At 48.1% G+C, this 27,426-nt stretch overlaps 2 protein-coding genes across 3 annotated transcripts; both read left to right on the forward strand.

Annotated features, from left to right (window-relative positions):
- The first annotated feature begins 208 nt into the window (after positions 1–208).
- Positions 209–21,575, forward strand: apc (APC regulator of WNT signaling pathway). 2 transcript variants are annotated; one of them, XM_084034716.1, is made up of 17 exons: positions 209–463; positions 9,894–10,049; positions 11,181–11,268; positions 11,423–11,645; positions 12,180–12,288; positions 12,426–12,539; positions 12,629–12,691; positions 12,777–12,827; positions 12,907–12,993; positions 13,131–13,308; positions 13,433–13,633; positions 13,750–13,845; positions 14,195–14,334; positions 14,440–14,517; positions 14,816–14,932; positions 15,010–15,224; positions 15,605–21,575. In XM_084034716.1, exons 2-17 carry the CDS (start codon positions 9,915–9,917, stop codon positions 20,553–20,555), a joined length of 6,846 nt encoding a protein of 2,281 aa, XP_083890842.1. In that variant the 5' UTR covers positions 209–463; positions 9,894–9,914; the 3' UTR covers positions 20,556–21,575. The 2 variants fall into 2 exon arrangements, with proteins under 2 accessions (XP_083890842.1, XP_083890843.1); XM_084034717.1 differs by lacking the exon at positions 209–463 and adding an exon at positions 4,702–4,784.
- Positions 21,576–22,193: 618 nt separating this feature from the next.
- Positions 22,194–26,997, forward strand: fsd1l (fibronectin type III and SPRY domain containing 1-like). The gene is made up of 13 exons (XM_084035257.1): positions 22,194–22,479; positions 23,033–23,128; positions 23,248–23,379; positions 23,600–23,701; positions 23,809–23,831; positions 24,156–24,277; positions 24,401–24,634; positions 24,810–24,908; positions 24,982–25,111; positions 25,700–25,788; positions 26,032–26,286; positions 26,406–26,494; positions 26,784–26,997. The coding sequence occupies exons 1-13, from the start codon at positions 22,462–22,464 to the stop codon at positions 26,883–26,885; spliced, it is 1,491 nt and encodes a 496-aa protein (XP_083891383.1). The 5' UTR covers positions 22,194–22,461; the 3' UTR covers positions 26,886–26,997.
- Positions 26,998–27,426: the final 429 nt, after the last annotated feature.

Below are 27,426 nucleotides of genomic sequence, written 5' to 3' on the forward strand. Positions count from 1 at the left end.
ACTACTGATACTTTTGCTCCATGAAGCTGATACTACTTTCACTAGTGATACCTTTACTACATGACGTTGAGAATACGTGTGTACTTTTACTACTGACATGAAGCTGATTATATTTATGTAATTTCTTAAGTACTGGGAAGGTAGTGACTATTACTCGTAACTAAGTATATTTTACATTGTGGTGTTGGTACTTTTACTTCAGTGGAGTACTTCTGAAGACAGACACAAGATGGCGGACCGCAGCAGCAGCAGTTTCTCCACAACAATAAGGCCGAGTTAAAAACTTCTCCCAGACTTTGTCAAACTCCACTTTTCCCGCTGCGACCGGAGACATGAGCGGCCTCCGCCGCGTCTGACGGCTCGTTTACCGGCGTGAGTGTGAGTCCCCCCCGCGAGATGTTCCCGTGAATCCCGCCGCCGTCTCAAGCGGGACTTTGGTCGTTTTTCCTCCAAACCGGGAAAGGTAAGAACCGACCGTGCTTGTTAGCTTAGCTTCGCGCTAACCCGTTTGTTATGGTAGGATGTCGGTGTTATTTAGGACGAGGTCTGTGGACGGGGGAGCTGGTTGACGGTTCCCGGGGGTTAACCGGGGACGCGGAAACAGAAGGCCGTGCTTGATGAACCGACTGACGGCGGATATTTCTGCGTGTGTTCCGGGAAAATGGAGATAAAGTAGCGGGTCGGTGTTAGCCGAACTGTAATGTTGAGCTAACAGCTAACTGCTAACTGCTATTGTCACACAGGCTCCACAGAAACACTGCGACTGTAATACTGCAATACCACTACATTACTAGTACTCACTCTACAGTACTACTACTGTTAAACTGCTACTGTATAGTAGCAGTATGTAGCAGTAAGTACTACTGCTGCTTATTTCCACTGTACACCAAAACTGCAATACTAATACTTATTGCTACTGTACAGTACGTACTACTACAGTACTGCTGCTTTTTTTCTGTACAGTATAACTGCAGTACTAAACGATACTACTAAAGTACTTCTACTCACTGCTACTTTACATTACTACTACTGTTAAACTGCTACTGTACTACTGCAGTACTCACTGCTACTGTTAAGTACTACTACTGTTAAACTGCTACTGTACCACTGCAGTATTCACTGCTACTGTACAATGCTAGTACTTACTGCTACTGTACAGTACTACAGAAAAAGGATCCATCAGTTGGATCCTTTTTCCCCCCATAAAACGACTTTATTGAGAAAGTTAATTTACAATATAAACATATAAAACATGTCATTAACACCTCTCAGTATACATAACAGGCACATTGTTTAGAAAGGATAGCTTAAAATGTATAAAATTATATATAATACTTCAGAAAGGAACAGAAATAAATTAAATACACATCAAATAAATTATAAAAATAAGGAGAGAGAGAAAATAATAATAATAATAGTGGTGAATCTGTCTTCTTTTTCCGTTGCTCAAACGCCTTCATCTCCTTGTAAGCATGGAGGAGAGCTCTTGCGTGTTTCCTTTTCATTAGTTTTAAGGCGCAAAGATGGTTGGCTACAAGGTCCCGCTTAAAAACAGAAAAATGGTTTTGTTCCCTTCCATTTGGAGGTATGGATGAAAAACTTTGCCATCAGTATCATATTGTTCAGAATCAAGTCAGTCTTAATATCCTTCATTATAACACCAAACACAATATGTTCTCTTGTGAGAGGAGTGAGAAGTTTGATTTTGGTTGAGAGCCAGTCCTGTAAATCCTCCCATAAGGCATCGCAGTACATACAAAGTATAAACAGGTGATCAGTAGTTTCAGTTTCTGTATCACAAAAGTTGCAATTATTATGATCCACACCAAATCTTTTTCTTAGCAGCTCGTTGGATGGATAAATATTACTCATCATTTTAAAATGGACTTCTTTTGTCTTGGGGCTTACAGGATATTTGATATATTTGGTTCTAAATCTAAAACGTCTGATTCTGAGAAAAGTTGCAGTATGGAGTTTCTGTTTGATCGTATCGGGAAGAGTATATCATTAAGATGAATGCGCATTAATTTGTTTGAATTTCCCTCGTCCAAAAAATTATGACCATTAAAATGGAGTGTGGGTAGATTTAACACAACCAATTGACTGTTATGGACTTACCCTTTTAATGACAGAGGGATAGCTTTGATCACTTTGTCGAATTGAGCATGTGTGCAAACTATGTCATATTGTGAGCAGAAGCTGTCATATGTTAGCCAGCGTCCCTGGTCATCAGTCAAATGGGCAACTGACCAGATATTTTTATCCATGATCTGCGATTACATAGAACGTATCGGTTATTCCAGATGGGAGTTTGATGTGGGGTAAAGCTGTGTGTGTACATACGTTTCCAGCATAATAGTACCTGTTTATGAAATGACGATAGTTTGATTGGCAATTTTTCAACCTGAAAATCACATTTAAGGACAAACTCCACACCACCCATTGTTTTGAACAAATGTTTGGGGAGATAGTACCACATACAATTCTTGTTTAGCAGGAATGACTTTAACCATTTTAATTTTAAAATAGCATTTAAGCATTCAAAATCAATAGCCTTTAGACCGCCATCCTCGTAATCAGGAGTAGACAGGACAGCTGTGAAAGCGATCGTCCAATCAGGTGCCGCCACGAAGTGTGCGCGTGATTGTATGAAGGAGAGCGCCTGTCAATCATCCTCCTAGTGGCAGCCCACCAAGCCTGCAATACTGGCAAGCGGTAAATGTTGTTCACCATAATATGGCAGCTGCGGAACACCTAGTATTTTATAGGTTCAAATAGACACAAAATCTCGTTTTTATTCATTCTACTGGTAGTCCGTTTTGCTCAAATAGAAATAGGGGCCTGTCTCTAATTCTGGCCTCCTTCCAATAAAGGCCTAGGCCGCGATACACTTGCGTAAATAAAGGCCCGGGCCTATATTAGATAGAAGTAATTGGATGTACCGTAAATCCTCTAAGTGTTTGTTGCTATTGTTGCTGCTGCTGCTGCTGCTGTTGTTGCTGTGGTGGCAGAACGCTACATCAGCATCAGGAATGTGATTATTACTTCAGGAGGGCTGGGTTTTAAATATTGATTCATTAATCCATAGATTAATCTTATATAATGATAGATCCATCCAGGTGAGAGACTTTGAACACAGCTGGGTCTCACAGACCTCCATGTCACATTGATCTGGACCCGGACTGCTGTCAGGCCCCCTGGACCAGTGGGTACTGGTGCAGTGGGTCCTGGGTTCTTCCTGGTGCAGTGGGTCCTGGGTTCTTCCTGGTGCAGTGGGCCCTGGGTTCCTCCTGGTGCAGTGGGCCCTTGGTTCTTCCTGGTGCAACGGGCCCTGGGTTCTTCCTGGTAGAGTGGGTCCTGGGTTTCTCCTGGTGGTTTGGGTCCTGGGTTCCTCCTGGTGCAGTGGGTCCTGGGTTCCTCCTGGTGCAGTGGGTCCTGGGTTCCTCCTGGTGCAGTGGGTCCTGGGTTTCTCCTGGTGGTTTGGGTCCTGGGTTCCTCCTGGTGCAGTGGGCCCTGGGTTTCTTCTGGTGGTTTGGGTCCTGGGTTTCTCTAGGTGCAGTGGGCCCTGGGTTTCTCCTGTTGGTTTGGGTCCTGGGTTTCTCCTGGTGCAGTGGGCCCTGGGTTCCTCCTGGTGCAGTGGGCCCTGGGTTCTTCCTGGTGCAGTGGGTCCTGGGTTCCTCCTGGTGCAGTGGGTCCTGGGTTCCTCCTGGTGCAGTGGGTCCTGGGTTTCTCCTGGTGGTTTGGGTCCTGGGTTCCTCCTGGTGCAGTGGGCCCTGGGTTCCTCCTGGTGCAGTGGGCCCTGGGTTTCTCCTGGTGGTTTGGGTCCTGGGTTTCTCCTGGTGCAGTGGGTCCTGGGTTTCTCCTGGTGCAGTGGGCCCTTGCTTCTTCCCGGTGCAACGGGCCCTGGGTTCTTCCTGGTGCAGTGGGTCCTGGGTTCCTCCTGGTGCAGTGGGTCCTGGGTTCCTCCTGGTGCAGTGGGTCCTGGGTTTCTCCTGGTGGTTTGGGTCCTGGGTTCCTCCTGGTGCAGTGGGCCCTGGGTTTCTCCTGGTGGTTTGGGTCCTGGGTTTCTCCTGGTGCAGTGGGTCCTGGGTTTCTCCTGGTGTGTGGGTCCTGGGTTTCTCCTGGTGGTTTGGGTCCTGGGTTTCTCCTGGTGCAGTGGGTCCTGGGTCTCTCCTGGTGCAGGACTAGCAACTGAGCACCATTTGGGACGTTATGTATCGGTACATCCGAGCCACCAAGAACCACCACAGACTTTCCAGGGGCTCACTGATGTCCTGATCCAGGTCTGGGAGGAGACCCCCCCTCCCCCCCCAGGACCCCATCCTCCGACTCATCAGAACCCCTCGTCACATGACGAACTAGATCAGCGTGTTGTTACGTCATTTATTATGATAGAACGTCCATCAGTAAAGATTTTATACTTCATGTATATTTCCAGGATCGATCAGATGACCTAGATAGACATTAATACATGAAGAAGAGGTCGGTATCGATCAGACTGCAGTGTGTGTGTGTGTGTGTGTGAGTGTGTGTGCGCGTGTGTGTGTGTGTGTGTGTGCGTGCCCCTGTAAGCCACTCAGTCTGCCTGCAGCAACTGCTGCAAAGCATTCTGGGAGCCAGAGGAGGAGGGAAAGGCCGCCCACCCCTCCCCCTCTCTATGTCTCTGCCTCCCGATAGGCTGCTTGTTCGCCCAGCTGACTGCCCTGTCAGACAGACAGACAGAGAGAGAGAGAAGGAGAGAGAGAGAGAGAGACAGGGAGGGTGATGGAGGCTACAGCGATGGGGTGAGCTGCCATTTTCTCTTTCTCAGTCCAGAATCTATTCATTCTTTATTCATCCGTCCTCCTCTGTCTTTGTTTTTATTTATGTCAAAGGGATTATTGACTGGGAGGGAGGAGAGAGAAGGGGGAGGACAGGGGAGGGAGGGAGGGACGTGGAGATGGAGGATAAGCGGGAGACTGTTGGTTTCTTCTTTCATTGTCTCCTCTCTGGTGTGTTTTTCTTCTTCATTGGTGGATTAAATGTATGTTGTGTGTGTGTGTTTCCTGTAATGGAGGGTGAGACAGGGAGGATGGGTGGAGGGGGTGAGACAGGGAGGATGGAGAAGGGAGGGAGAGAAAATGGCCGATCGGTGATGGAGGATGGAGGCAGAGGGAGCAAATGAAAGGATGATGATGAGGAGCAGAGGTGGTTTTCTATTGTGTCCTCTACTGCTCTCTACTGTCAGCTGTCCAGGATCAGACTGATCACCGTCTAATGTCATCACAACGCCAGTATTGATTAATTATTGATGATGACGGAGACACTGTTAAACAGGAGGATGTGTGGTAATGGTAGTTCTCGGTTAATAACATACAGTACTGTGTTAATAACGTGTAGTACTGTGTAAATGACATACATTACTGTTAATAACATGTAGTACTGTGTAGATGACATGCATTACTGTTAATAACAGACAGTACTGTGTAGATGACATGCATTACTGTTAATAACAGACAGTACTGTGTAGATGACATACAGTACTGTGTAGATGACATGCATCACTGTTAATAACATACAGTACTGTGTAGATGACATGCATTACTGTTAATAACATGTAGTACTGTGTAGATGACATACAGTACTGTGTAGATGACATACAGTACTGTTAATAACATACAGTACTGTGTAGATGACATGCATTACTGTTAATAACAGACAGTACTGTGTAGATGACATGCATTACTGTTAATAACATGTAGTACTGTGTAGATGACATACAGTACTGTGTAGATGACATACAGTACTGTGTAGATGACATGCATTACTGTTAATAACATACAGTACTGTGTAGATGACATGCATTACTGTTAATAACAGACAGTACTGTGTAGATGACATGCAGTACTGTTAATAACATGTAGTACTGTGTAGATGACATACAGTACTGTGTAGATGACATACAGTACTGTGTAGATGACATGCATTACTGTTAATAACATACAGTACTGTGTAGATGACATGCATTACTGTTAATAACAGACAGTACTGTGTAGATGACATGCATTACTGTTAATAACATGTAGTACTGTGTAGATGACATACAGTACTGTGTAGATGACATGCATTACTGTTAATAACAGACAGTACTGTGTAGATGACATGCATTACTGTTAATAACATGTAGTACTGTGTAGATGACATACAGTACTGTGTAGATGACATACAGTACTGTGTAGATGACATGCATTACTGTTAATAACATACAGTACTGTGTAGATGACATGCATTACTGTTAATAACAGACAGTACTGTGTAGATGACATGCATTACTGTTAATAACATGTAGTACTGTGTAGATGACATACAGTACTGTGTAGATGACATACAGTACTGTGTAGATGACATGCATTACTGTTAATAACATGTAGTACTGTGTTAATAACATGTAGTACTGTGTAGATGACATACAGTACTGTGTAGATGACATGCATTACTGTTAATAACATACAGTACTGTGTAGATGACATGCATTACTGTTAATAACATGTAGTACTGTGTAGATGACACAGTACTGTGTAGATGACATACAGTACTGTGTAGATGACATGCATTACTGTTAATAACATACAGTACTGTGTAGATGACATGCATTACTGTTAATAACAGACAGTACTGTGTAGATGACATGCATTACTGTTAATAACATGTAGTACTGTGTAGATGACATACAGTACTGTGTAGATGACATACAGTACTGTGTAGATGACATGCATTACTGTTAATAACATGTAGTACTGTGTTAATAACATGTAGTACTGTGTAGATGACATACAGTACTGTGTAGATGACATGCATTACTGTTAATAACATACAGTACTGTGTAGATGACATGCATTACTGTTAATAACATGTAGTACTGTGTAGATGACATACAGTACTGTGTAGATGACATACAGTACTGTGAAGATGACATGCATTACTGTTAATAACAAACAGTACTGTGTAGATGACATGCATTACTGTTAATAACATGTAGTACTGTGTAGATGACATACAGTACTGTGTAGATGACATGCATTACTGTTAATAACATGTAGTACTGTGTAGATGACATACAGTACTGTGTAGATGACATGCATTACTGTGTTGAAGTGATGGTTCGGAGTAAAATGCACCCTAGGTAATTTCCACCAAGACATCCAGCCAAATACCCCCTCAGAAGCATTTTTAGCGATGGTCAACATTGGTCAAGATAGGGCTATCAGTCGAATGGCTAAGTACTGGCACTAATGGTACATTATGTATATCTCATAAATTACCCCACTAATAATGCATGAAATGTTACCAAACTTCTGCAGTAGTACACATAGGGTCTGTACTCACAAAACGAGGCATTTGAAAGTTTGTAAGTACACCAGGAGTTTATTTAAAAGAACATTTGCCTGATAGCTTCTATCCTCGGCTGCTAACGCTACCGCTGCGCCGACGCCACTTCCGTGTTTACCCAGCCGATGCTGTCACCCGAGAGTATGAAAAGGTTTGCTGAATTCTATAAATGCTTGTATTATCAGGTCAACAAGTGTTGGCGCAGCAGTAGCGTTAGCAGCTGAGGATAGAAGCAGGCAAGTGTTCTTTTACAGACCCTATGTGTACTACTGCAGAAGTTTGGTAACATTCCATGCATTATTAGTGGGGTAATTTACGAGATATACACACTGTACCATCGCGCCAGTACTAAGCCATTCTGCTGATAGCCCTATCTTGACCAATGTTGACCATCGCTAAAAATGCTTCTGAGGGGGTATTTGGCTGGATGTCATGGTGGAAATGACCTAGGGTGCATTTCACTCCGAACCATGATTTTAATAACATACAGTACTGTGTAGATGACATACAGTACTGTGTAGATGACATGCAGTACTGTGTTAATAACATACAGTACTGTGTAGATGACATGCAGTACTATGTTGATGACATGCATTACTGTGTGTACTTGACATGTCGTACTGTGTAGTTGGGAAACAGTAACAGTGTAGGTGACGTGAAGTACCATGTTAACATATAATAATACTGTGTTAATAACATGCAGTACTGTGTTAATATCATGCAGTACTGTGTTAATAACATGTAGAACTACGTAGTAGCAGCAGTAAACAATTCTGACCAAGTCCTGTTTCTTTGTTATTCACACTGAATATTGATTTTAGAGATACGAGAGAAGAAACTATTGATTATTATCTTCATTGATTAATCTGCTTTTTTATTTCTCTATTGGTTAATTGTGCATCCAGTACATAATAGTACTCATCAACACACACACGGATTAACTTTAATCACAGTAGAACCTGAGCAGGTAGAGACCAGAGTACCTGTAGAGACCAGAGTACCTGAGCAGGTAGAGACCAAAATACCTGAGCAGGTAGAGAACAAAGTACCTGAGCAGGTAGAGACCAGAATACCTGAGCAGGTAGAGACCAAAATACCTGAGCAGGTAGAGAACAAAGTACCTGAGCAGGTAGAGACCAGAGGACCTGAGCAGGTAGAGACCAAAATACCTGAGCAGGTAGAGAACAAAGTACCTGAGCAGTTACAGACCAGAGGACCTGTAGAGACCAGAGAACCTGAGCGGGTAGAGACCAGAGGACCTGTAGAGACCAGAGGACCTGAGCAGGTAGAGACCAGAGTACCTGAGCAGGTAGAGACCAGAGTACCTGAGCAGGTAGAGACCAGAGGACCTGTAGAGACCAGAGTACCTGAGCAGGTAGAGACCAGAGTACCTGAGCAGGTAGAGACCAAAATACCTCAGCAGGTAGAGACCAGAGTACCTGAGCAGTTACAGACCAGAGGACCTGTAGAGACCAGAGTACCTGAGCGGGTAGAGACCAGAGGACCTGTAGAGACCAGAGTACCTGAGCAGGTAGAGACCAAAGGACCTGAGCAGGTAGAGACCAGAGTACCTGAGCAGGTAGAGACCGAAGTACCTGAGCAGGTAGAGACCAGAGTGCAGGTAGTGACCAGAGTACCTGAGCAGATAGAGACCAGAGTACCTGAGCAGTTACAGACCAGAGGACCTGTAGAGACCAGAGTACCTGAGCGGGTAGAGACCAGAGGACCTGTAGAGACCAGAGTACCTGAGCAGGTAGAGACCAAAGGACCTGAGCAGGTAGAGACCAGAGTACCTGAGCAGGTAGAGACCGAAGTACCTGAGCAGGTAGAGACCAGAGTGCAGGTAGTGACCAGAGTACCTGAGCAGATAGAGACCAGAGTACCTGTAAAGACCAGAGTACTTGAGCAGGTAGAGACCAGAGGACCTGTAGAGACCAGAGTACCTGAGCAGATAGAGACCAGAGTACCTGAGCAGGTAGAGACCGAAGTACCTGAGCAGGTAGAGACCAGATGACCTGAGCAGGTAGAGACCAGATTACTTGTTCGCATCTGAACAGTTTTAGATGTTGAAGTATGTTTAATAAAATGCTCCAATACTTTTGCTGCTGTTTGTTGCATTTGGGAAGATTTTCAAACAGCAGTGGCGCTAATCATTTAGCTGCATCGCTAATCATTTAGCTGCACCGCTAATCATTTAGCTGCACCGCTAATCATTTAGCTGCATCACTAACACTACAGTGTGTTCATGTGTGTCTGCTTGTTGTGTTCAGCTCGTGAATCATGTGACTGTCAAACAGTGACATCAGTGTTTGTAATGGAGGGGAAACATCACATGATGCTGGTGCTCACACACGCACATGCACACACACACACACACACACACACTCAAACTTTTCCCTTTGTGCGGCAGTGTCTTGTCTGTCATCATGAATGCAGTGAGAGGGATGAAGCAGCCTTTTGACTGTATTCTGACTGACAGTACTGCAGTGCTAACGTGGTCTGGGACCTGGTCTTGTCTGGTGCAGGTCTGACGTGGGTCCTCCAACATGGCGGGAGCGTCCTACGACCAGCTGCTGAGACAGGTGGAGGTGTTAAAGATGGAGAACTCAAACTTGCGACAGGAGCTGCAGGACAACTCCAACCACCTGACCAAACTGGAGAGTGAGGCCTCCAACATGAAGGTCAGTACCACCCAAGTGCACACAGTACTGCTGAAGTACTGCACACTGCACTACTGAAGTACTGCACAAAGTACTACTGACTGAAGTACTAGATTGACCCCTGACTTTAGTCTTATGAAAAAACGTCTCTCTCTCTCGATCATATAAACTCAGTGTCTCTCTCTCTCTTTGGCCCAGAATAGCCCTGTAGTGTTTTCCACCAATCACGCGGCTGCCTGCTCTTCAGCATGAGCTGTTGTTCAGAGTGAGACGTTTGTCTGTTTGAGGATCTCTGGGTTTCTGAAAAGGTCTCAGGAAGCCGGTCGGAGTGGGTCGTCTGCTTGTCTTCCCTGACTTTCTTCTTCTTTTCTTTCTGTCTGTCTTCTTTTTAATGTAGTTTACTTCCTGTTTTGGTTTTTGTTATTTCTTTATGCTTTCTCTCTTTCTTCCTCCCCGTTGTGTTTTCCCTTCATTGCTTATTTGCATTAATTAATTTTGGGAATTTCTTTTTTTGTCTTAAGATAATTTTTTCCAATCGTTTAATTGTCATTTTGTCTTTTTACTGCAAAGGCCTTTTCTCTCATTTTTATGTATTTAATATTTACCGTTTTATGTAGTTTTATTTTGTCTGTTTAAATAGTTTTCTCACATTTTTATTGTTTCTGTCTTGTTTTTTCTGTTGATTCGTTTTCTGTTGCCGTCTTATTTTTACGCCTCTCCGTGTTTGTTGTCTTTTCAACTTGTAGTTTTATTGTTCTTTATTGTGTTGTCCTTCCTCTTCAAACTCGCACTCACTTCCTGTTTCCTGTTTCCCGTTTCCTGTTTACTGTCGATGAGCAGAACACACAGATGGACAGTGTGAGTAGCGTTAGTTTCCATCATGTCGCTGTATGAACGCTGCCGTTTCATCGTGGTGAGTCAAGAAACAATGATTTACTCTGAAAAGCTGGGCGAGAGACACAGACAGACAGAGAGAGGCAGAGAGAGGAGACACCGTTACTAATGATTATTATTGTCGCTAATAGTATATTATTTGTGTCAGCAGCATGTTCTATTTGAAAGATGTGTCGCCCTCCAGTGGTCAGATCCGGAAACGCGTCGTGCACTGTGACGTAACGCTGTACCGCTTTTATTTTCTCAACTCCTCAACAGGAAGTGCTGAAGCAGCTGCAGGGCACCATCGAAGAAGAGTCTGGAGAGGCGTCTGGTTCTCAGCTGGAGCTCATCGAAAGATTGAAAGGTAAAAAAAAAAAAAAAGGCACACACAGAGTGTACGCAACACACACACACACACGCGCGCACACACACACGCGCACACACACACACACACACACACACACACACACACACACACACTCTCTGTGTAAGCTGAAGTCTGTGTCTCTCCCCTCCAGAGATGAGCCTGGAGTCTGCAGGCTTTAAGCCCAGGTCGAGGCCCCCTCTGCCCCCCTCGTCCTCCTCCAGCTCGGCCTCCTCTGGTTCCGGTCCTCCTGGAGGAGCAGCTGGAGGCTCCGGAGCTCCCGGCCCTCCGACCCCCGCCGGCTTCCCCAGGAGAGGGCTGCCGACTGCAGGCAGAGACAGCCACGACCGCTGCCTGGAGGAGCTGGAGAAGGAGAGGTACTGCTGAGAGTACTTTGATTTTTTTGAGAATACAACTACAATTGGTGCTACTCCTCCTCTACTGCACCTGTAATTACTATCGCAGATAGTACTACTACTACTTTAATTACTTCTACTACTGATAATACTGCAGCTACTACCTTTGACTCCTGCTACCACCTCGATGCTACCTCTGCTTGTAGTAGTAGTACACAAACTAGTACACATAGTCGAGTCTTCTGATAATATAAGTATTACTGTTCTTGCATCATTGCAACATTGATATTAGTGCTGCTACTGTTGAAGAACTATTACAGTACTGGCCCACTATTACTGCAGCTTTAAGTAGTACTATGAATAGTACTGCTGTTAGTACTCTTCTTCTTGTAGTACTACAACTGATAGTAGTACAATCAATAGTAGGTTTTAAAAACTTTAATGTCGTTTTTGTCAGATTAACAAAATGTGCCCCTTACATTTCTGTGTCTCATTTCTGATTGGCTCCTCTCTATCTCTGTTGTGCTCTGTGATTGGCTGCTGCTCTAACGACAGGTCTCTCCTATTGGCTGAGCTGGAGAAGGAGGAGAAGGAGAAGGACTGGTACTACGCTCAACTGCAGAATCTCACCAAGAGGATCGACAGTCTGCCGCTCACTGAGAACGTAACTACACTCTAGTCCGTTACAGAATCTCAGAATAAAACCCCGTTCAGGTTTATATTCTGTCTCTAAATACTACGTTACCGATATGCCCTGGTTGCTTTTGCTATGGCGACGTGATGAGTTGTCTCTGTGTTCAGTTCACGCTGCAGACGGACATGAGTCGCCGTCAGCTGGAGTTCGAGGCTCGTCAGATCCGCTCGGCGATGGAGGAACAGCTGGGCTCCTGTCAGGAGATGGAGAGGAGAGCTCAGGTACGTTCACACCTGGACCCCCCGACCTGGTCCGCCCGGGTCTGGACCACCAGGTCTGAACCCTCTGTGTGTGTGTTGTTGTTCTCCAGGCCCGCGTGTCCCGCATTCAGCAGATAGAGAAAGACATCCTGCGACTGGGGGCCCGACTGCAGGTAACCTCACCTCCTGTTCTCTGTAAAAACCGCTGCAGCGGCCGGTTAGCTCTATGCTTTCACTAAATCTTCTCTCTCACTCCAGGTGGAGGAACCTCAGGGTCCGAACGAAAGCAGCGGATTGGCCGGACCTCCGGTGAGCGTCCTGTTCTCTTTGTTTTTCTTCTTCACCACTCTGCAGCCTGTTTAAATCTAACCGTGTTTTCCTCCTTCAGAGCTCCAGCAGCCGATTGGACCACGAGCCGGCCAACGAGGCGAGCTACTCGGTGCCTCGACGCATCACCAGCCACCTGGGAACCAAGGTGACTAATTCTGCCTAGCAACACTACACATACTCATAACTCTCATCACCTCAACAACCAATCAGCAACCAGAGATCTTAATAGATTAAAATCCCTGTGTGAAGAAGTAAAACAGTGTGGTGTGTTGCCCCCTGCAGGTGGAGATGGTGTACAGCCTTCTGTCGATGTTGGGGACTCACGATAAAGATGACATGTCACGGACATTGCTTGCCATGTCGAGCTCGCAGGACTCGTGCATCGCCATGCGTCAGTCCGGCTGCCTGCCACTGCTCATCCAGCTGCTGCACGGCAACGACAAGGACTCCCTGTTGCTAGGTAACCATTACTTCCTATCCAAGTCAAGTGGTGGGGTTTGTCTTTCTTTCACAGGTAACGTAGTTTATTAGTTTTTTTCTTTTTACCTCACCTGGTTATTTATATTCCTCTTCCCGTTGCCTAGGTAACTCCCGCGGCAGCAAAGAGGCTCGTGCACGGGCATCGGCGGCGCTGCACAACATCGTCCACAGTCAGCCGGACGACAAGAGAGGCCGCCGCGAGATCAGAGTGCTTCACCTGCTGGAGCAGGTGCGTCATTACTGCGAGGAGTGCTGGAGCTGGCAGGAGAACCACGAGAGGGGCGTCGACCAGGAGGACAACCCCAGTGAGTGGAAGGATAAACTATGAGAGCTGGTCTGCCATTGGGCTTATTATCTGTAAGGCTCCACCCACAAACACATCATCATGACTCATAAACGCCGTGTCATGTTGTGTGTGCAGTGCCGTCTCCGGTGGAGCATCAGATCTGTCCGGCTGTCTGCGTCCTCATGAAGCTTTCCTTCGATGAAGAACATCGACACGCCATGAACGAGCTCGGTGAGCAAAACCTCCTCACACCTAAACTGGTGTTTACTGGTGTTAACTGGTAGTTACTGGTATTTACTGGTATTAACTGGTATTAACTGGTATTAACTCTTATTTACTGATATTTACTGGTATTAACCCGATAGTTACTCTTATTTATTGGTATTAACTGTTATTTACTGATAGTTACTGGTATTAACTGATATTTCCTGGTATTAACTGATATTTACAGGTGTTGACTGTTATTTACTGATGTTTACAGGTGTTGACTGTTATTTACTGGTATTAACCTTTATTAACCGGTGGTTACTGGTGTTGACCGGTGTTAATGCTGCTCTTCTGTGGTTCCTCGTCCCTGCAGGCGGTCTGCAGGCGGTGGCCGAGCTGCTGCAGGTGGACTGTGAGATGTTTGGCCTGAGCAGCGATCATTACAGCGTCACGCTGCGGCGCTACGCCGGCATGGGGCTCACCAACCTCACCTTCGGAGACGTGGCCAATAAGGTCGGAGGAAACACCGTCATGCGTTTATCCTTTTACTGTTTATTCACACACGTGCAGCTCTGACTCGGTAGCCAATCAGATCACAGCTTCATGTTTTCCCTCCAGGCGACGCTGTGCTCCATGAAGGGCTGCATGAGAGCGATGGTCGCTCAGCTGAAGTCTGACAGCGAAGACCTGCAGCAGGTGAACACACCTGCTTTCACTTTAATTACTGTAGCTGTAGTTGTTTGTTAAATTCTTTTGTATAAAAATATATATTTTATGTTGAATACATTTTTTTTTCATTTTTTCAGATTTTTACATTCATTTAATGTTAAATGTATTGATTTATTGAATATTTTTTTTCACTTAATTTTTTACATTAATTTATTGTTAAATCATTGTTTTTAATGTTGAATGTATTTTTTTTTTTCATTTAATTTTTTTTACATTTATTTTGTGTTAAATTTAAAATAATATTTTATGATGAATTTATTTTCAGGTGATAGCGAGTGTGTTGAGGAACTTGTCGTGGCGTGCTGACGTCAATAGCAAGAAGACGCTGCGTGAGGTCGGCAGCGTGCGAGCGCTCACTGGCTGCGCTCTCGAAGTCCAGAAGGTAAATAAAGACACATTTAGTTTATCTGTAAAACTGATCTGAAATCTGTTCTGAGCTCTGACGTCGTCCTCCTGCAGGAGTCGACGCTGAAGTCGGTGCTGAGCGCGCTCTGGAACCTGTCGGCTCACTGTACCGAGAACAAGGCCGACATCTGCTCCGTGGACGGAGCGCTGGCGTTCCTGGTGGGAACACTGACGCACCGCAGCCACACCAACACGCTTGCCATCATCGAGAGCGGCGGCGGCATCCTGCGCAACGTCTCCAGCCTCATCGCCACCAACGAGGCACACAGGTAAACAACGTAAACAAGAACACTGCAGCCTGTAAGACGTGTCTGCAGGGTCGGTACGGGTGCTCGAAATCCTTGAAAACACTTTTTAGTGTTTAGAATTTCAGTGTGGTGTTTTCAAGGTTTGTAAAAGTGCTTGGATTCAGAATGAAGTGCTTGAAATGTGTGTTCTATGTGATGACATATATGATAGAACAGAGAAAAGAAGATCTCCATATTTGAGGGACTGAAAACAGCATTTTCTGACATTTCTGCATGAAAAATGACTTTTGATGATGAACAGATGATGAAAATAGTTGGTGATTAAAGTGCATTTGACTTTGGAAAGGTGGAGAAACCGTGTCTGACTTTTGTGTTTCTTCTCCCTGCGTGTCGTCTTGTAGGCAGATCCTGCGGGAGCACGGCTGCCTGCCGACGCTGCTGCAGCACCTGAAGTCTCACAGTTTGACCATCGTGTCCAACGCCTGTGGGACGCTCTGGAACCTCTCAGCCCGAGACGCCAAAGACCAGGAGGCATTATGGGAGCTGGGTGCTGTCGGCATGCTGCGCAACCTCATTCACTCCCGGCACAAGATGATCGCCATGGGCAGCGCCGCCGCGCTGCGCAACCTGATGGCCAACCGGCCGGCACGCTACAAGGACGCCAGCGTGGTGTCGCCGGGCGCCGGCGCCCCGTCGCTACACGCCCGCAAGCAAAAGGCGTTGTTCGAGGAGCTGGACGCCCAGCAGCTGTCCGAGACGTTCGACAACATCGACAACCTGAGCCCGAAGGCGGCGCACAGGAAGGGGCGGGGCTGCAACGGTGCCGCAGGAGGGGCAGGCGGCACGACGCGCTCGTACGCCAACACGCCGGTGCTGTCGAGCCCGAAGAGCGGAGACGGATCCAAGCGGACAGGCGAGGAGGCGGCGGCGTACGCCCGGCCCGTGTTCCCGCCCAGTGTCCGGGCGTCCAGCGACAGCCTCAACAGCGTGACGAGCGCCGACGGCTACGGCAACCGCGGCAAAACCAAACCGTCGGCGGAGCCGTTCTACTCGTCAGACGAGAGCGGCGCCAACAAGTGCTGCGTCTACAGGAAGTACCCGGCCGACCTGGCCCACAAGATCCGCAGCGCCAACCACATGGCGGACGACGACGGTGCTGAGCTGGACACGCCCATCAACTACAGCCTGAAGTATTCCGACGAACAGCTGAATTCTGGGAGACAGAGTCCGAGCCACCGCGGCAGCATCGAGAGCGACGAGGACGACGAGCTGGACGCCAGGCTGCGGAGGCGGAACGACGGCGGCGACTCAGCTCCGACCGGCGCCCGCAACGCATCGGCACCACAGCCGCGCTACGTCGTTGCCACGGCAACATCAAACTACAGCGGCGACTCAACCAGCGAGCAGCCGATCGACTACAGCCTGAAGTACGGCACCGACGCAGCCCGCAAACCGCAACCTCGCAAGCCAGAAGAGACCGCCGCCCCCTCTGCCCCGCCTCCTCCCCCCTCCTCCGCCAACAAGCTCCGCCCCCCTCAGCCCGCTGCCAATCGGACGGTGCCTAAAAGCAACCAGGAGTCGACACAGACGTACTGTGTGGAGGACACGCCCATCTGCTTCTCCAGAGGCAGCTCGCTCTCCTCGCTGTCGTCCGAGGACGAAGACGAGGACGGTGATGTCATTGGGAGGAAGAGGAGAGGCGGGAGCGGTGGCGGCAACGACTACCCAACACTTCCTGTCAGCGAGAAAGATGCACACGAGCAGCGGCAGCAGAAGGAGGCGGAGAGCCAGACCGCCGCCGCTGCGGCGGCCGCCGCTGCTCCGTCTTCACGGGGAAGACGAGGTCACCACCACCATCACAGCCACGCCCACCACCATCACCACCACCACGTCGCCTCGTCTTCTGGCGCCCGGACGCCGAAGAGTCCGCCGGAGCAGCCGTACGCGCAGGAGACACCCCTGATGTTCAGCCGCTGCACGTCGGTCTCCTCCCTCGACAGCTTCTCCACCTCCTCCATCGCCAGCTCTGTGCGCTCCAGCGAGCCGTGCAGCGGCGTGCCAAGCGGCGTGGTCAGCCCCAGCGACCTGCCCGACAGCCCGGGGCAGACGATGCCGCCGAGCCGCGCCAAGACACCGCCGCTCCCGCTGCCGTCAGCGGGGCCGAACGCCAAGGAGGAGGAGGAGACGACGAAGAAGAAGGAGGAGGAGAGCTGCGCCGACGTCCTGCTGCACTTCGCCACGGAGAGCACGCCGCACGGCTTCTCCCGCGCCTCCAGTCTGAGCGCGCTCAGTCTGGACGAGCCGTACATCGAGATGAGGGGGAGGAAGGAGGAGGAGACGGGCGGCAAGGAGGAGAGGAAGGAGGAGGAGGAGGCTAAACCCATCCTCGACGAATCAGACGATGACGACGACATCGAGATCCTGGAGGCATGCATCAACATGGCCATGCCCAAGTCGTCACGGAAACCAAAGAAGCAACAACAAGCAGCGCCAAGGAAACCCAGCCAGCTTCCTGTTTATAAGCTCCTCCCACCTCAAAGCCGCAGCCAATCACAGCAGAGGAAGGATGTGCCACCGCCGCCGGTCGAGGAAGTGCCCAGAGTTTACTGTGTCGAGGGAACACCGCTCAACTTCTCCACGGCGACCTCGCTCAGCGACCTCACCATCGACTCCCCGCCCAATGAGGTGGCAGCAGTGACCGTCATACCCATAGCCCCGCCCACCTCCGGTCAAAGGAGGGGGGCTGGACTTCCAGAGGGGGAGAACGGTGACGACATCCTTGCCGAGTGCATTAGCGCCGCCATGCCCAAAGCCAAACCCAGGAAACCCATCAGAGCGGCTGTGAACAGCGAGCACCTCCAAGCCCCGCCCCTTCCTCCTCCAGTCCCGCCTCCTCTCGGCCTTCAGCAGCAGAAAAAGAAGCCGACGTCGCCAGTGAAGCCGATGCCCCCGCGTGCGACGTGCGGCATTGCCACGGCAACCGCCACCAAAGCCAAACCGGGGTTTGCCTTTGACTCGCCGCACCACTACACGCCCATCGAGGGAACGCCGTGCTGCTTCTCACGCAACGACTCGCTGAGCTCTCTGGACTTTGACGAGGAGGACAACGGTGGCGAGAAGGACGAAGAAAAGAAAACGAAAGAAGAAGACGGAAGGAAGAGGAAGCAGCAGACGGCGGCGGTTTTCCCTCGAACGAAGCCCACAGCGGCAGCAAACCCGCCGGCGTCGGACGAGAAGCAGAAGTTCGCCATCGAGGACACGCCCGTCTGCTTCTCCAGGAACTCCTCCCTCAGCTCACTGAGCGACATCGACCAGGAGAACAACAACAAGGAGTTCGCACCGCCGCCGCCACCCAAGCCTGCGCAGCAAGATGGAGGCAAGGTGGGAAGGAAGTCTCCGCCTCCTCCTCCACAGGAGGAGTTGAAGCCCCGCCCTGGAGCTGCCACTGGCTACGCCCCCAAAGCGTTCCACGTGGAGGACACGCCCGTCTGCTTCTCCAGGAACTCGTCTCTGAGCTCACTGAGCATTGACTCGGAGGACGACCTGCTGCAGGAGTGCATCAGCTCCGCCATGCCCAAGAAGAAGAAGAAGGCCGCCGCCGTCGCCCCCGCCGCCACGCCACCGCCCAAAGCTGAAGACGGCATTCTGGCGGAGGAGGAGCCTTCGGAGGTCCCGAGGAGCCCCGCCTCCCCTGACTCTGAGTCATTTGATTGGAAGGCGATCCAAGAAGGCGCAAACTCCATCGTCAGCAGCCTGAACGCTGCTGCTGCCGCCGCCTCGTCGTTGTCACGGCAACCATCATCAGACTCCGACTCTGTCCTGTCCCTGAAATCAGTGGGCTCGCCATTCCGCCTGCCGACAGCCAATAACAACGCGGAGGAGGAGGAGAAGGAGGAGGTGTCGGGGAAGCGAGGGGCGAGGATCCTGAAGCCCGGAGAACGCAGCTTCCTGGAGGCCAAGAAGAAGAAGGAGGAGGAGGAGGAGGAAGAGGCGGCGAAGGCAATGAGAGGCGGGAAAAAGGTCTACCGGAGTCTCATCACTGGCAAGCCGAGGGCAGAGCCATCAGCCAGGGGGCGTAGCAAACCCCGAGCAGCAGCTGTGGCCAAAGCGCCAGGAAGCAGCGATGGTGGCGAGAGAGGAGGTGGGTCCTCGCGGGACTCCACGCCGTCTCGCTCGTCCACAGTGGCCAATCAGAAAGCAGGGAAGCTGCTGCAGACGCCACGCACGGCGTCTCCAGGAAGTGCATCGTCGTCGTCGTCCTCAGCCTCCAGGCCGGCCAAACAGAGCGCTGCGGCAAGGAGTGGCGGCGGCGGCATCCCGAGGAGCGAGTCGGCGTCGAGGGTCGGCGGCTCCACGGCGGCCAAGAAACTGAAGGCGGAGCCAGAGAAGCCGGCGCTCGTCCGCCAGTCGACCTTCATCAAAGAGGCGCCGAGTCCGACGCTGAAGAGGAAGCTGGAGGAGTCAGCGGCGGCGGCTGCAACGGCGTTGGAGTCCCCGTCCAGCCCCGACACGCCGCTACCGCCGACGACCAGGAGACATGACGCCAACCGCTCACAATCGGAGAGCCCGTCACGGCCACAGGAAGTGACCTCATCAAGGTTCAGCCGCACCGGCACCTGGAAGCGTGAACACAGCAGCGGCGGCGGTAGCGGCGGTAGCGGGGGAGGAAGCGGAGGAAAACACTCAACATCATTACCACGTGTGGGAACCTGGAAGAGGACAGGAAGCTCGTCGTCGGTGCTGTCGGCCTCCTCCGAGTCCAGCGAGAAGGGGCGGAGCGAGGAGGAGGGCGCCGCCAGGTCGAAGGGGACGTGGAGGAAGGCAAAGAGCAGCAGCGGCGACCCGTCGGCCGGACGCTTCTCCGACAGATCGGAGGACGTGTGGGTACGTCTGGAGGACTGTCCCGTCAACAACCCGCGCTCCGCCTCTTCCTGCTCCGCCCGCTCTCCCACCACCACCAACGCCCCACCCGTCATCGACAGCCCCGCCCCCTCCAAGATCCCGTCCTCTTCCTCTTCTTCCTCCTCAAACCTAAACCTGCGGCGAAGCTGCGAGAGCCTTGACGACAAGCCGCCGCCTGAACGCCCGCAGCAGCGCAGCCAGCCGCGCAGCGGTGCCGTGGCGGCGCGGGTCAGCCCCTTCAACTACACGCCAAGTCCAAGGAAGAGCAACGGTGATGTCACCACAACCTCCACACCAACCACCACGACATCATCGTCGTCGTCCTCAACGACGCCCACGCGGCCGTCACTCATCCCCACACCGGTCACCAAGAAACGGGAGCCGAAGGGCGGCGAGGGCGGAGGAGGCGGCGGCGGCGAGCGCGGCTCGTACATAGTGACGTCAGTGTGAAGAGAAACAGGAAGAAGACTATCGTCGTAGCTCGACACAAAATGGCTGCCGCAGCTGGGACAGTTTCCAAAATGGAGGAAGTGTAAATAGAACGGGAGAATTGTGAGAAAGTGTTTGTGATCTGAGCTGTACAGGAAGTGAGTCTGTATTTAAGTGCTAGCCCCGCCCCCTCCCTCCTCGCCCTTCATTGGCTCTTCTCACCTGTCAGCCAAGGTTCTTTATTGGATAAGAGAAAAACTTTAAAAATGAACTTTTTATGTTTTTATACCACTAAAAAATGTGTAGCGCTTAGCTCCGCCCCATTCTGCCTGTGTTCCTGCATGGCCCCGCCCCCTTAACAATGACAGTTACCATGGTGATATAACGACGATGATGTTCCTGCTAGCTTGTAGCGTTTGAGCTGATTCTGCTCTTTTTGGAAGTTTCCATGTTTTAAAACGGAGTTTGTTTCTGAAAAAACACTTTCTTCAAAATAAATTAATTTATTTTCTCCGCGTGGAGACGTTCGAGTTCAATGAGCCAAACGGCGGCGACGTTAAAGTACAGACTTCCTGTTGGACGGACGTAAACACAGTTTTTCAGAACCTCACTCTTCACTCACGGCGTTTCTTCTTCCAGAGAGGGAAGATCGCTGCCGGCCGACAAAGACTGATGTAACCCAGAGACACTCGTATCCTCGTTTCCGTGGTAACGTCGGGTTTCTGCTGAGAAATCGTCCGTTTGGCTGAAAACTTCTCGCTCTGCATCTCGTTGGAAAAACAAATAACACTGTAAAACTTAAGTTATTGCTGTAAAACCTTAAAAACCTAACTTTCAAGCACATAAGTTAAAAACAAAAAATATTAATTTTTCTCTCTTTTTTTTTTGCCAAATAACGTTTCCACAGTGTTTCTTCACGGCTGTAACTTGATTTTCACTGTTTTTACGTTGCTGCTGGAGGAAACGACTCAAAGGCAAAAACTTTTTGGTGAAATGTTAAACCGATGATGAACAATAAAGATTCAACATTTTAGGTGCAAATGTGGCTGTTTTTTCTTTATTGAATGCTTTTAAAGATGACAGAACACATGACTGGATCTAAAGGAAGTAATAATGTGATTCATCTGAGCTGTAATATCTAATATGGGATATTTGATGTTAACATAATTAGATTATTGATGATCAACGGGAGAATCACCTCTTAGTGAAGGTCTGGGGGTTCAGGTCTATGCAGACCGGCACCGGGACTTGGACTCTAGACTCGTCTTCCTCAGTCCCGTTGAGATCTTGATGAAGACTCTTAGAGTCCTGTTGATGTTGTTACACTGCACCTCCTCCAGTGGACCTGTTAGTACACTGCACCTCCTCCAGTTGAGCCGTTAGTACATCGCATCTCCTCCACTGGACCCGTCAGTACACTGCACCACCTCCAGTTGAGCTGTTAGTACATCGCACCTCCTCCACTGGACCTGTCAGTACACTGCACCTCCTCCTCTGGACCCGTTAGTACACTGCACCACCTCCAGTTGAGCTGTTAGTACATCGCACCTCCTCCACTGGACCTGTCAGTACACTGCACCTCCTCCACTGGACCCGTCAGTACACTGCACCTCCTCCAGTGGAGCTGTTAGTACACTGCACCTCCTCCTTTTATTCATCCCAAATTCAGGAGTTATTGCCAGACTACATCTACTGGTTCACTGTGCTGCGTCACTGGCAGCCATTAGTGCAGTTTTTCGAGCGGAGAGGAAGTTCTTCATTTATACACTTCCCAGTCCTATGACTCTTATTGTGACACTCCAGACAGGAAATAAGGCTGTGATGTGTGACTTTACTTCCTGTCAATGCGTCCGTCCCCCCTTTCTCTCTCCCTCTCCCCTCTCTCTCTCTCTCTCTCTCTCTCTCTCTCTCTCTCGCTCTCTCTCAGATGATGGACACTCAGAAGGTAAGAATCGAATCGATGATCAATAACATCACGTGATTTATCCGCTGACAACAAAAGAGAGAGAGAGGATTAGCTAGCTTGTTAGCTGTTAGCAGCCAAAGTCCCTCTCTGGTCGAGTCAGCATCACTTTGAATGAGGGATTTACAGATAAGACTCTCTGATAGAGTCTCTATCACAGTGAACGTCATGTTTTTTTCTTCTTCTGAACTTTATTAAAACGTGTTCAGATGTTTTCTCTCCTCAGCTAACTCGACCTCGTTAATTCTCTATGTAACTCGACCTCTCTGTGTCAGTGTAACTCGACCTCCGTCACAGTGTGTACTACTACCTGCAGTACTCTGCTAGATCCTGCAGTACTGATGATATTAATATGTTTGAGTGAGTCATCAGTGGACACACAGTGGTGTAAGTGGTGTATCTTCACCACTGTGAAATGATTATGATTAGAACATTATTAGTAAAGTCAAAAGTGACTCATCTGTAAATCGACTGACATTTTATTATTATATTATTATTTTATTTTAATGTTTAAAACGTTGTTTGTCTCCAACAGGAAGCTCTGTCCAGGATCATCAGCACCTTAGCCAATAAGAATGAAGAACTCCAAAACTTCCTGGAAACAGTCGACACCACAATGACAGGACTGCAGGTCAGCAGCTGATTGGCTGATATTGACCAAAGGGGCGGGGCTTAGAGAGGATGATGGGGGGGACTAATTAAGGTAAAAAAGACAAAATAACTCAATTACAATTTTGTCCATCCGATCAGGAGGCGTCATTTCAGGTTATGTCAGAGCTGGAGGCGGAGCTTGAACAGCTAAGCTCCACCCTGGAGGAGAAGGGGGCGGTGCTTCGTGACATCATTAAAGAAGAGAAGCAGAGGAAAGAGGCGGAGCTACGGGTAAAGAAACTTATTTGATTTTGGTTTCTCAATTTAATGTTGTATTTTACGTGATATCTTTTATTGTGTCTAATATTTAAAAATACCCACGATTTAATTATTTGCCGTTTTTTTTATAAAATAAAAAGCTCCCGTATAGTTTGTGACTTTTAGAATCTATATTCCTCTAAAGAGAAGATGAAACCGTCGGTCTGCAAGTGTTGTTGGTCTTATGTTTCAGACGCAGCTGGCCGAGGGAACGTCCGCTCTGCGCTCGTGTGGCGAGCTGCTCGACTTCGCCAACCAGACGCTGACCATCACCAACGAAGAAGAGTTCCTGACGGTAGGACGGGACGATAGTAGAAGAAGAAAAACACTTTCTAGTTCATTTGATGCTGAAATTACTTTTAATAATATTTAAAGTTTCTTTTGATCTGTTTTCTTTTTCAGGCTGCAAAACAAATCAAAGAAAGGTTGGTTCATCGTTAAACTGTGAGAATATTAATAAAATTAACATGAGTTCACGTTTATTTATGTCAATTATTGTAATAGATTGGCCAGTTTTATAATTCGTTTTCACAATTATCCTGTTTACCGTCAGTTCCAATTTTAATGTTCATTTTTGTTTTCTGTTTGTTTTTAATTTGATTTCATGTTGTTTTTTTATGTTTTCTAAAATCTTTTCTTTTGTCCTTCACTCATTCCTTCTAACACACTAACGGTTTAAACCAATCACAGTTCAGATTAATAAACTAACCACAGTTAACCCCGCCCCCTGCCGAAACCCTTGTTGCCAGGGTAACCATGGCTCCAGCGTTCCGGCTGACGACTCGTCCGGCAGTGTCGGAGAACATGTCGCAGTTCACCGTCGACTTCAGCGGCGAGAGCGCGGCGCTCCGACGACTTCACTTCCTGCCAGGTGAGTCGCTCCTCTTCTTTTTTTTATCAGTTAGATTTTGTTCATGTTATTATTTTAATTTTACAGTATATCACAGAGACCGTTTCCATGACAACATGTTCACGTCTTTGTGGTTGTTTACAGTTCCCAGACCTCCAGAGATCGATGTCTCCAGCTGCGTCGTTCATGACAACAACATCACGGTTACCTGGCAACCAGCCGATGAGGACGACGGCGATGGCGAAGGTGTCGGCAGACGAAGCGAACGCTACGAACTCGAATACCGTAAAACAAACCGGGACAGCTCGCTGAGAGCTGCAGGAGAGGCATGCTGGGAAAAAATCCATGACATCAGAGAGACACGGGTCATCATCTCAGGTGAGATGTCAGAGGTCACGTTTCAGGACGTTCCATCAGCCTCGCGGGGGTCCTGTGTTTACTGCTAATAGGCTAATGTTAGCATGCTAACACACTTAGCTATGGTGATCAACACTGTACTAGTGATGTTAGCATGTAGCCTACTAAATGTTTAATTGAAAGTTTTCTGTTTCAGGTCTGAAGTTTGATTCTCGCTTCGTCGTCGTTCGAGTTCGAGCGAGAAACAAAGCTGCTGCTGGAGAGTTCTGTGAGCCCGTTGCCATAGAAACCAGAGGTGATTACATGAATGTTTTATTTAATAATAATTATTATTTTTATTACATTAATCACTTCTTGTTTTGTCGCAGCGTATAACTTTGGCTTTGACGTGGCGACGGCTCACGCTGAGCTGAAGGTTCAGGGCGACACGGTGACCTGGGAGCCGCAGGGGGTCAAAGGTCACGACCCCCGCCTGAGAGGGAAAGAAAATAAAAGCAGGTGAGTCACTGATGATGTCATCAAAGAGGGACTGATGGGAGTTGCGGTTGTTTGGTTTAAATCTCACGTTTTAAATCTCTGCTGCTGTGTTTGTGTGTTTGACCTTTTTGTCCCTCTGCAGTCTCCGTACCGCGTCCCCTCCGACACACTCAGGTAGATCTTCGCTGACTGGTTGCCTAGCAACCACCGCGTCACCAATCACTCTCTCCATCCACCATTTCTCGCTTCATGCAGCCAAATCACATCACTGCCGACGTGCGTCAGCGTTTTTATTTCCCGGGTTCAGATTCACGTTTCTGAGTCGCATCTCGTTTTCTTGACTTCGGTTAAAAATGTGTTTTTGTTTGTGTTTTCAAACAGGTTCAACATGTTCAAGTGGTTTCTGTTAAAGAGTTGTATTTATTCTAATGTGTGTTTAAATCTGTTTTAATGAGAATTAGTTTTATTTTATTTCATGTTGTTTTATTGACATTTTTCATCCTTCTCTCCGCTGCATCATCGCTTTGGCACGACCTCATTGGCTGTTTCACCTCGTTGTTGTTCCTCTTTGAGACGTTTAACTTCTCACACCGTTCTGCATCCTGACAGCTGCCGGAGCGCCACGCCCTCGCCCAATAAGACGGCAGGAAGCCGAGCAGGACGCGACCGCTTTGCTGGCGAGTCGTACACAGTACTGGGTACTTCACCTCGAGTACTTCTACACTAAGCACATCCATACTACAACTAATGCCAATGAATGTTGAACATAAGTTCTATTTAAAATAAAGACTTTTATTTTGGCTTTTATTTTGAAATTTATAACAAGAGGAGACTTTTATTTTGAAGGTTGCAACCCTCTGGTTTTTATTATAGACATTTTTTAGGATTCAAATTCTCAAACATTACACTATAAATGGGATGGCTGTTCCTCTGTCTCCTAGGCGACCAGGAGATGATGGGTGGCTGTCACTACTGGGAGCTCCGCCCCCTCGCTGACTGGAAGTCCTTCAGTGTGGGCGTGGCCTACCGGCCCAGCCTCGGACGCTTTGACCAATTAGGGAAAAGTGCTGGTTCGTGGTGTCTCCACGCCAGCCAATGGCTGCAGAGCTCTCTCTCTGCGAAGCACAACAACAGAGCGAAGGCTCTGGATTGGCCGCTGCCTCAGCGAATCGGAATCTACTGCGACTACGACAACGGTACCGCAAAACAAGTTTTTATTACATTCTATGAATTGATTCTGTTCCTTCCTGTTCCTGTTTCACCTGAAGTCACATGACTGAAAGCAGAGGAAGTGATGTCATTATCTGTGTTTCAGGAGATTTATCGTTCATCGACGTCGACGGACTTCGTCTTCTTCACTCCTTCAAAACAAAGTTCAGCCAGCCGCTTGCCCCCGCCTTCACCGTCAGTACTGCAGTACTACTACACATTACTACTACACATACTACTACACAGTACTACACATACTACTACACATCCTACATCCTACTACACATACTACTACAGAGTACTACTACACATACTACTAAACAGTACTACTACACAAACTACTACACATACTACTGCACATTCTACATCCTACCACACATTCTACATACTACACAGTACTACTACAGAGTACTACCACACATACTACTAAACAGTACTACTTCACCACACTGCAGTCCTAAACAGAAGTAAATGTGTGTTGCAGGTTTGGTGCGGTGGTATCGCCATAACAACGGGCCTGCAGGTGCCGAGCTTCATGGGTAATTTCCTCTCCACCAATCGGAGCCTCAGCAGCCTGTCACAGTAGATGGACCCTCTCTCATTATCTGTTTTCAATTTATTCATTGATTATATGATTAATTTATTGTTTTATTAATGGATTTTAATTGAGTACACAAACACACACACACACACACACACACACACACACACACACACACACACATATATATATATATATATATATATATATATATATATATATATATATAAAAGGGGATATAAGTCGACAGGAAGAAGGAGACGGATAATGATCTGTTTGGAATTTCATGGTACGCCTATTGTTTCTAAATGGCAGACTTTTATTTTGAAGGTAGCAAAAATATTTCCTATTCCTTCTGACTGTTATTTTGAAGGCTGTAACAATGTGTAATTTATTTTGAAGTTCATTAGGAAGTCTGTGTGAATTGCATGAAGAACTTTTATTATGAAAGACCTCATAGTGTTGTGCGTTCCTGCTGGCTTTTATTTTGAAGGTTAGGATAGAACTTTATCTTATTTTGACGAAATTACTTTTATTTTGAAGATTAATATAAAATTGTACATTTATAGATTTATCTTGTTTTTTG

This window comes from Eutrigla gurnardus (genome assembly GCF_963514095.1).
Source record: "Eutrigla gurnardus genome assembly, chromosome: 19".
NCBI lineage: Eukaryota > Metazoa > Chordata > Actinopteri > Perciformes > Triglidae > Eutrigla > Eutrigla gurnardus.

Coding starts and splice junctions, on each gene's coding strand:
- apc (XM_084034716.1), top strand. CDS start 9,915: ATGGCGGGAGCGTCCTACGACCAGCTGCTGAGACAGGTGGAGGTGTTA. Junction 12,692..12,776: donor GACTGGGGGCCCGACTGCAG/GTAACCTCACCT, acceptor CTCTCACTCCAG/GTGGAGGAACCTCAGGGTCC. Junction 13,846..14,194: donor ACACGCCATGAACGAGCTCG/GTGAGCAAAACC, acceptor TCGTCCCTGCAG/GCGGTCTGCAGGCGGTGGCC.
- fsd1l (XM_084035257.1), top strand. Junction 23,702..23,808: donor ACGAAGAAGAGTTCCTGACG/GTAGGACGGGAC, acceptor TTTCTTTTTCAG/GCTGCAAAACAAATCAAAGA. Junction 24,278..24,400: donor ACGACTTCACTTCCTGCCAG/GTGAGTCGCTCC, acceptor GGTTGTTTACAG/TTCCCAGACCTCCAGAGATC.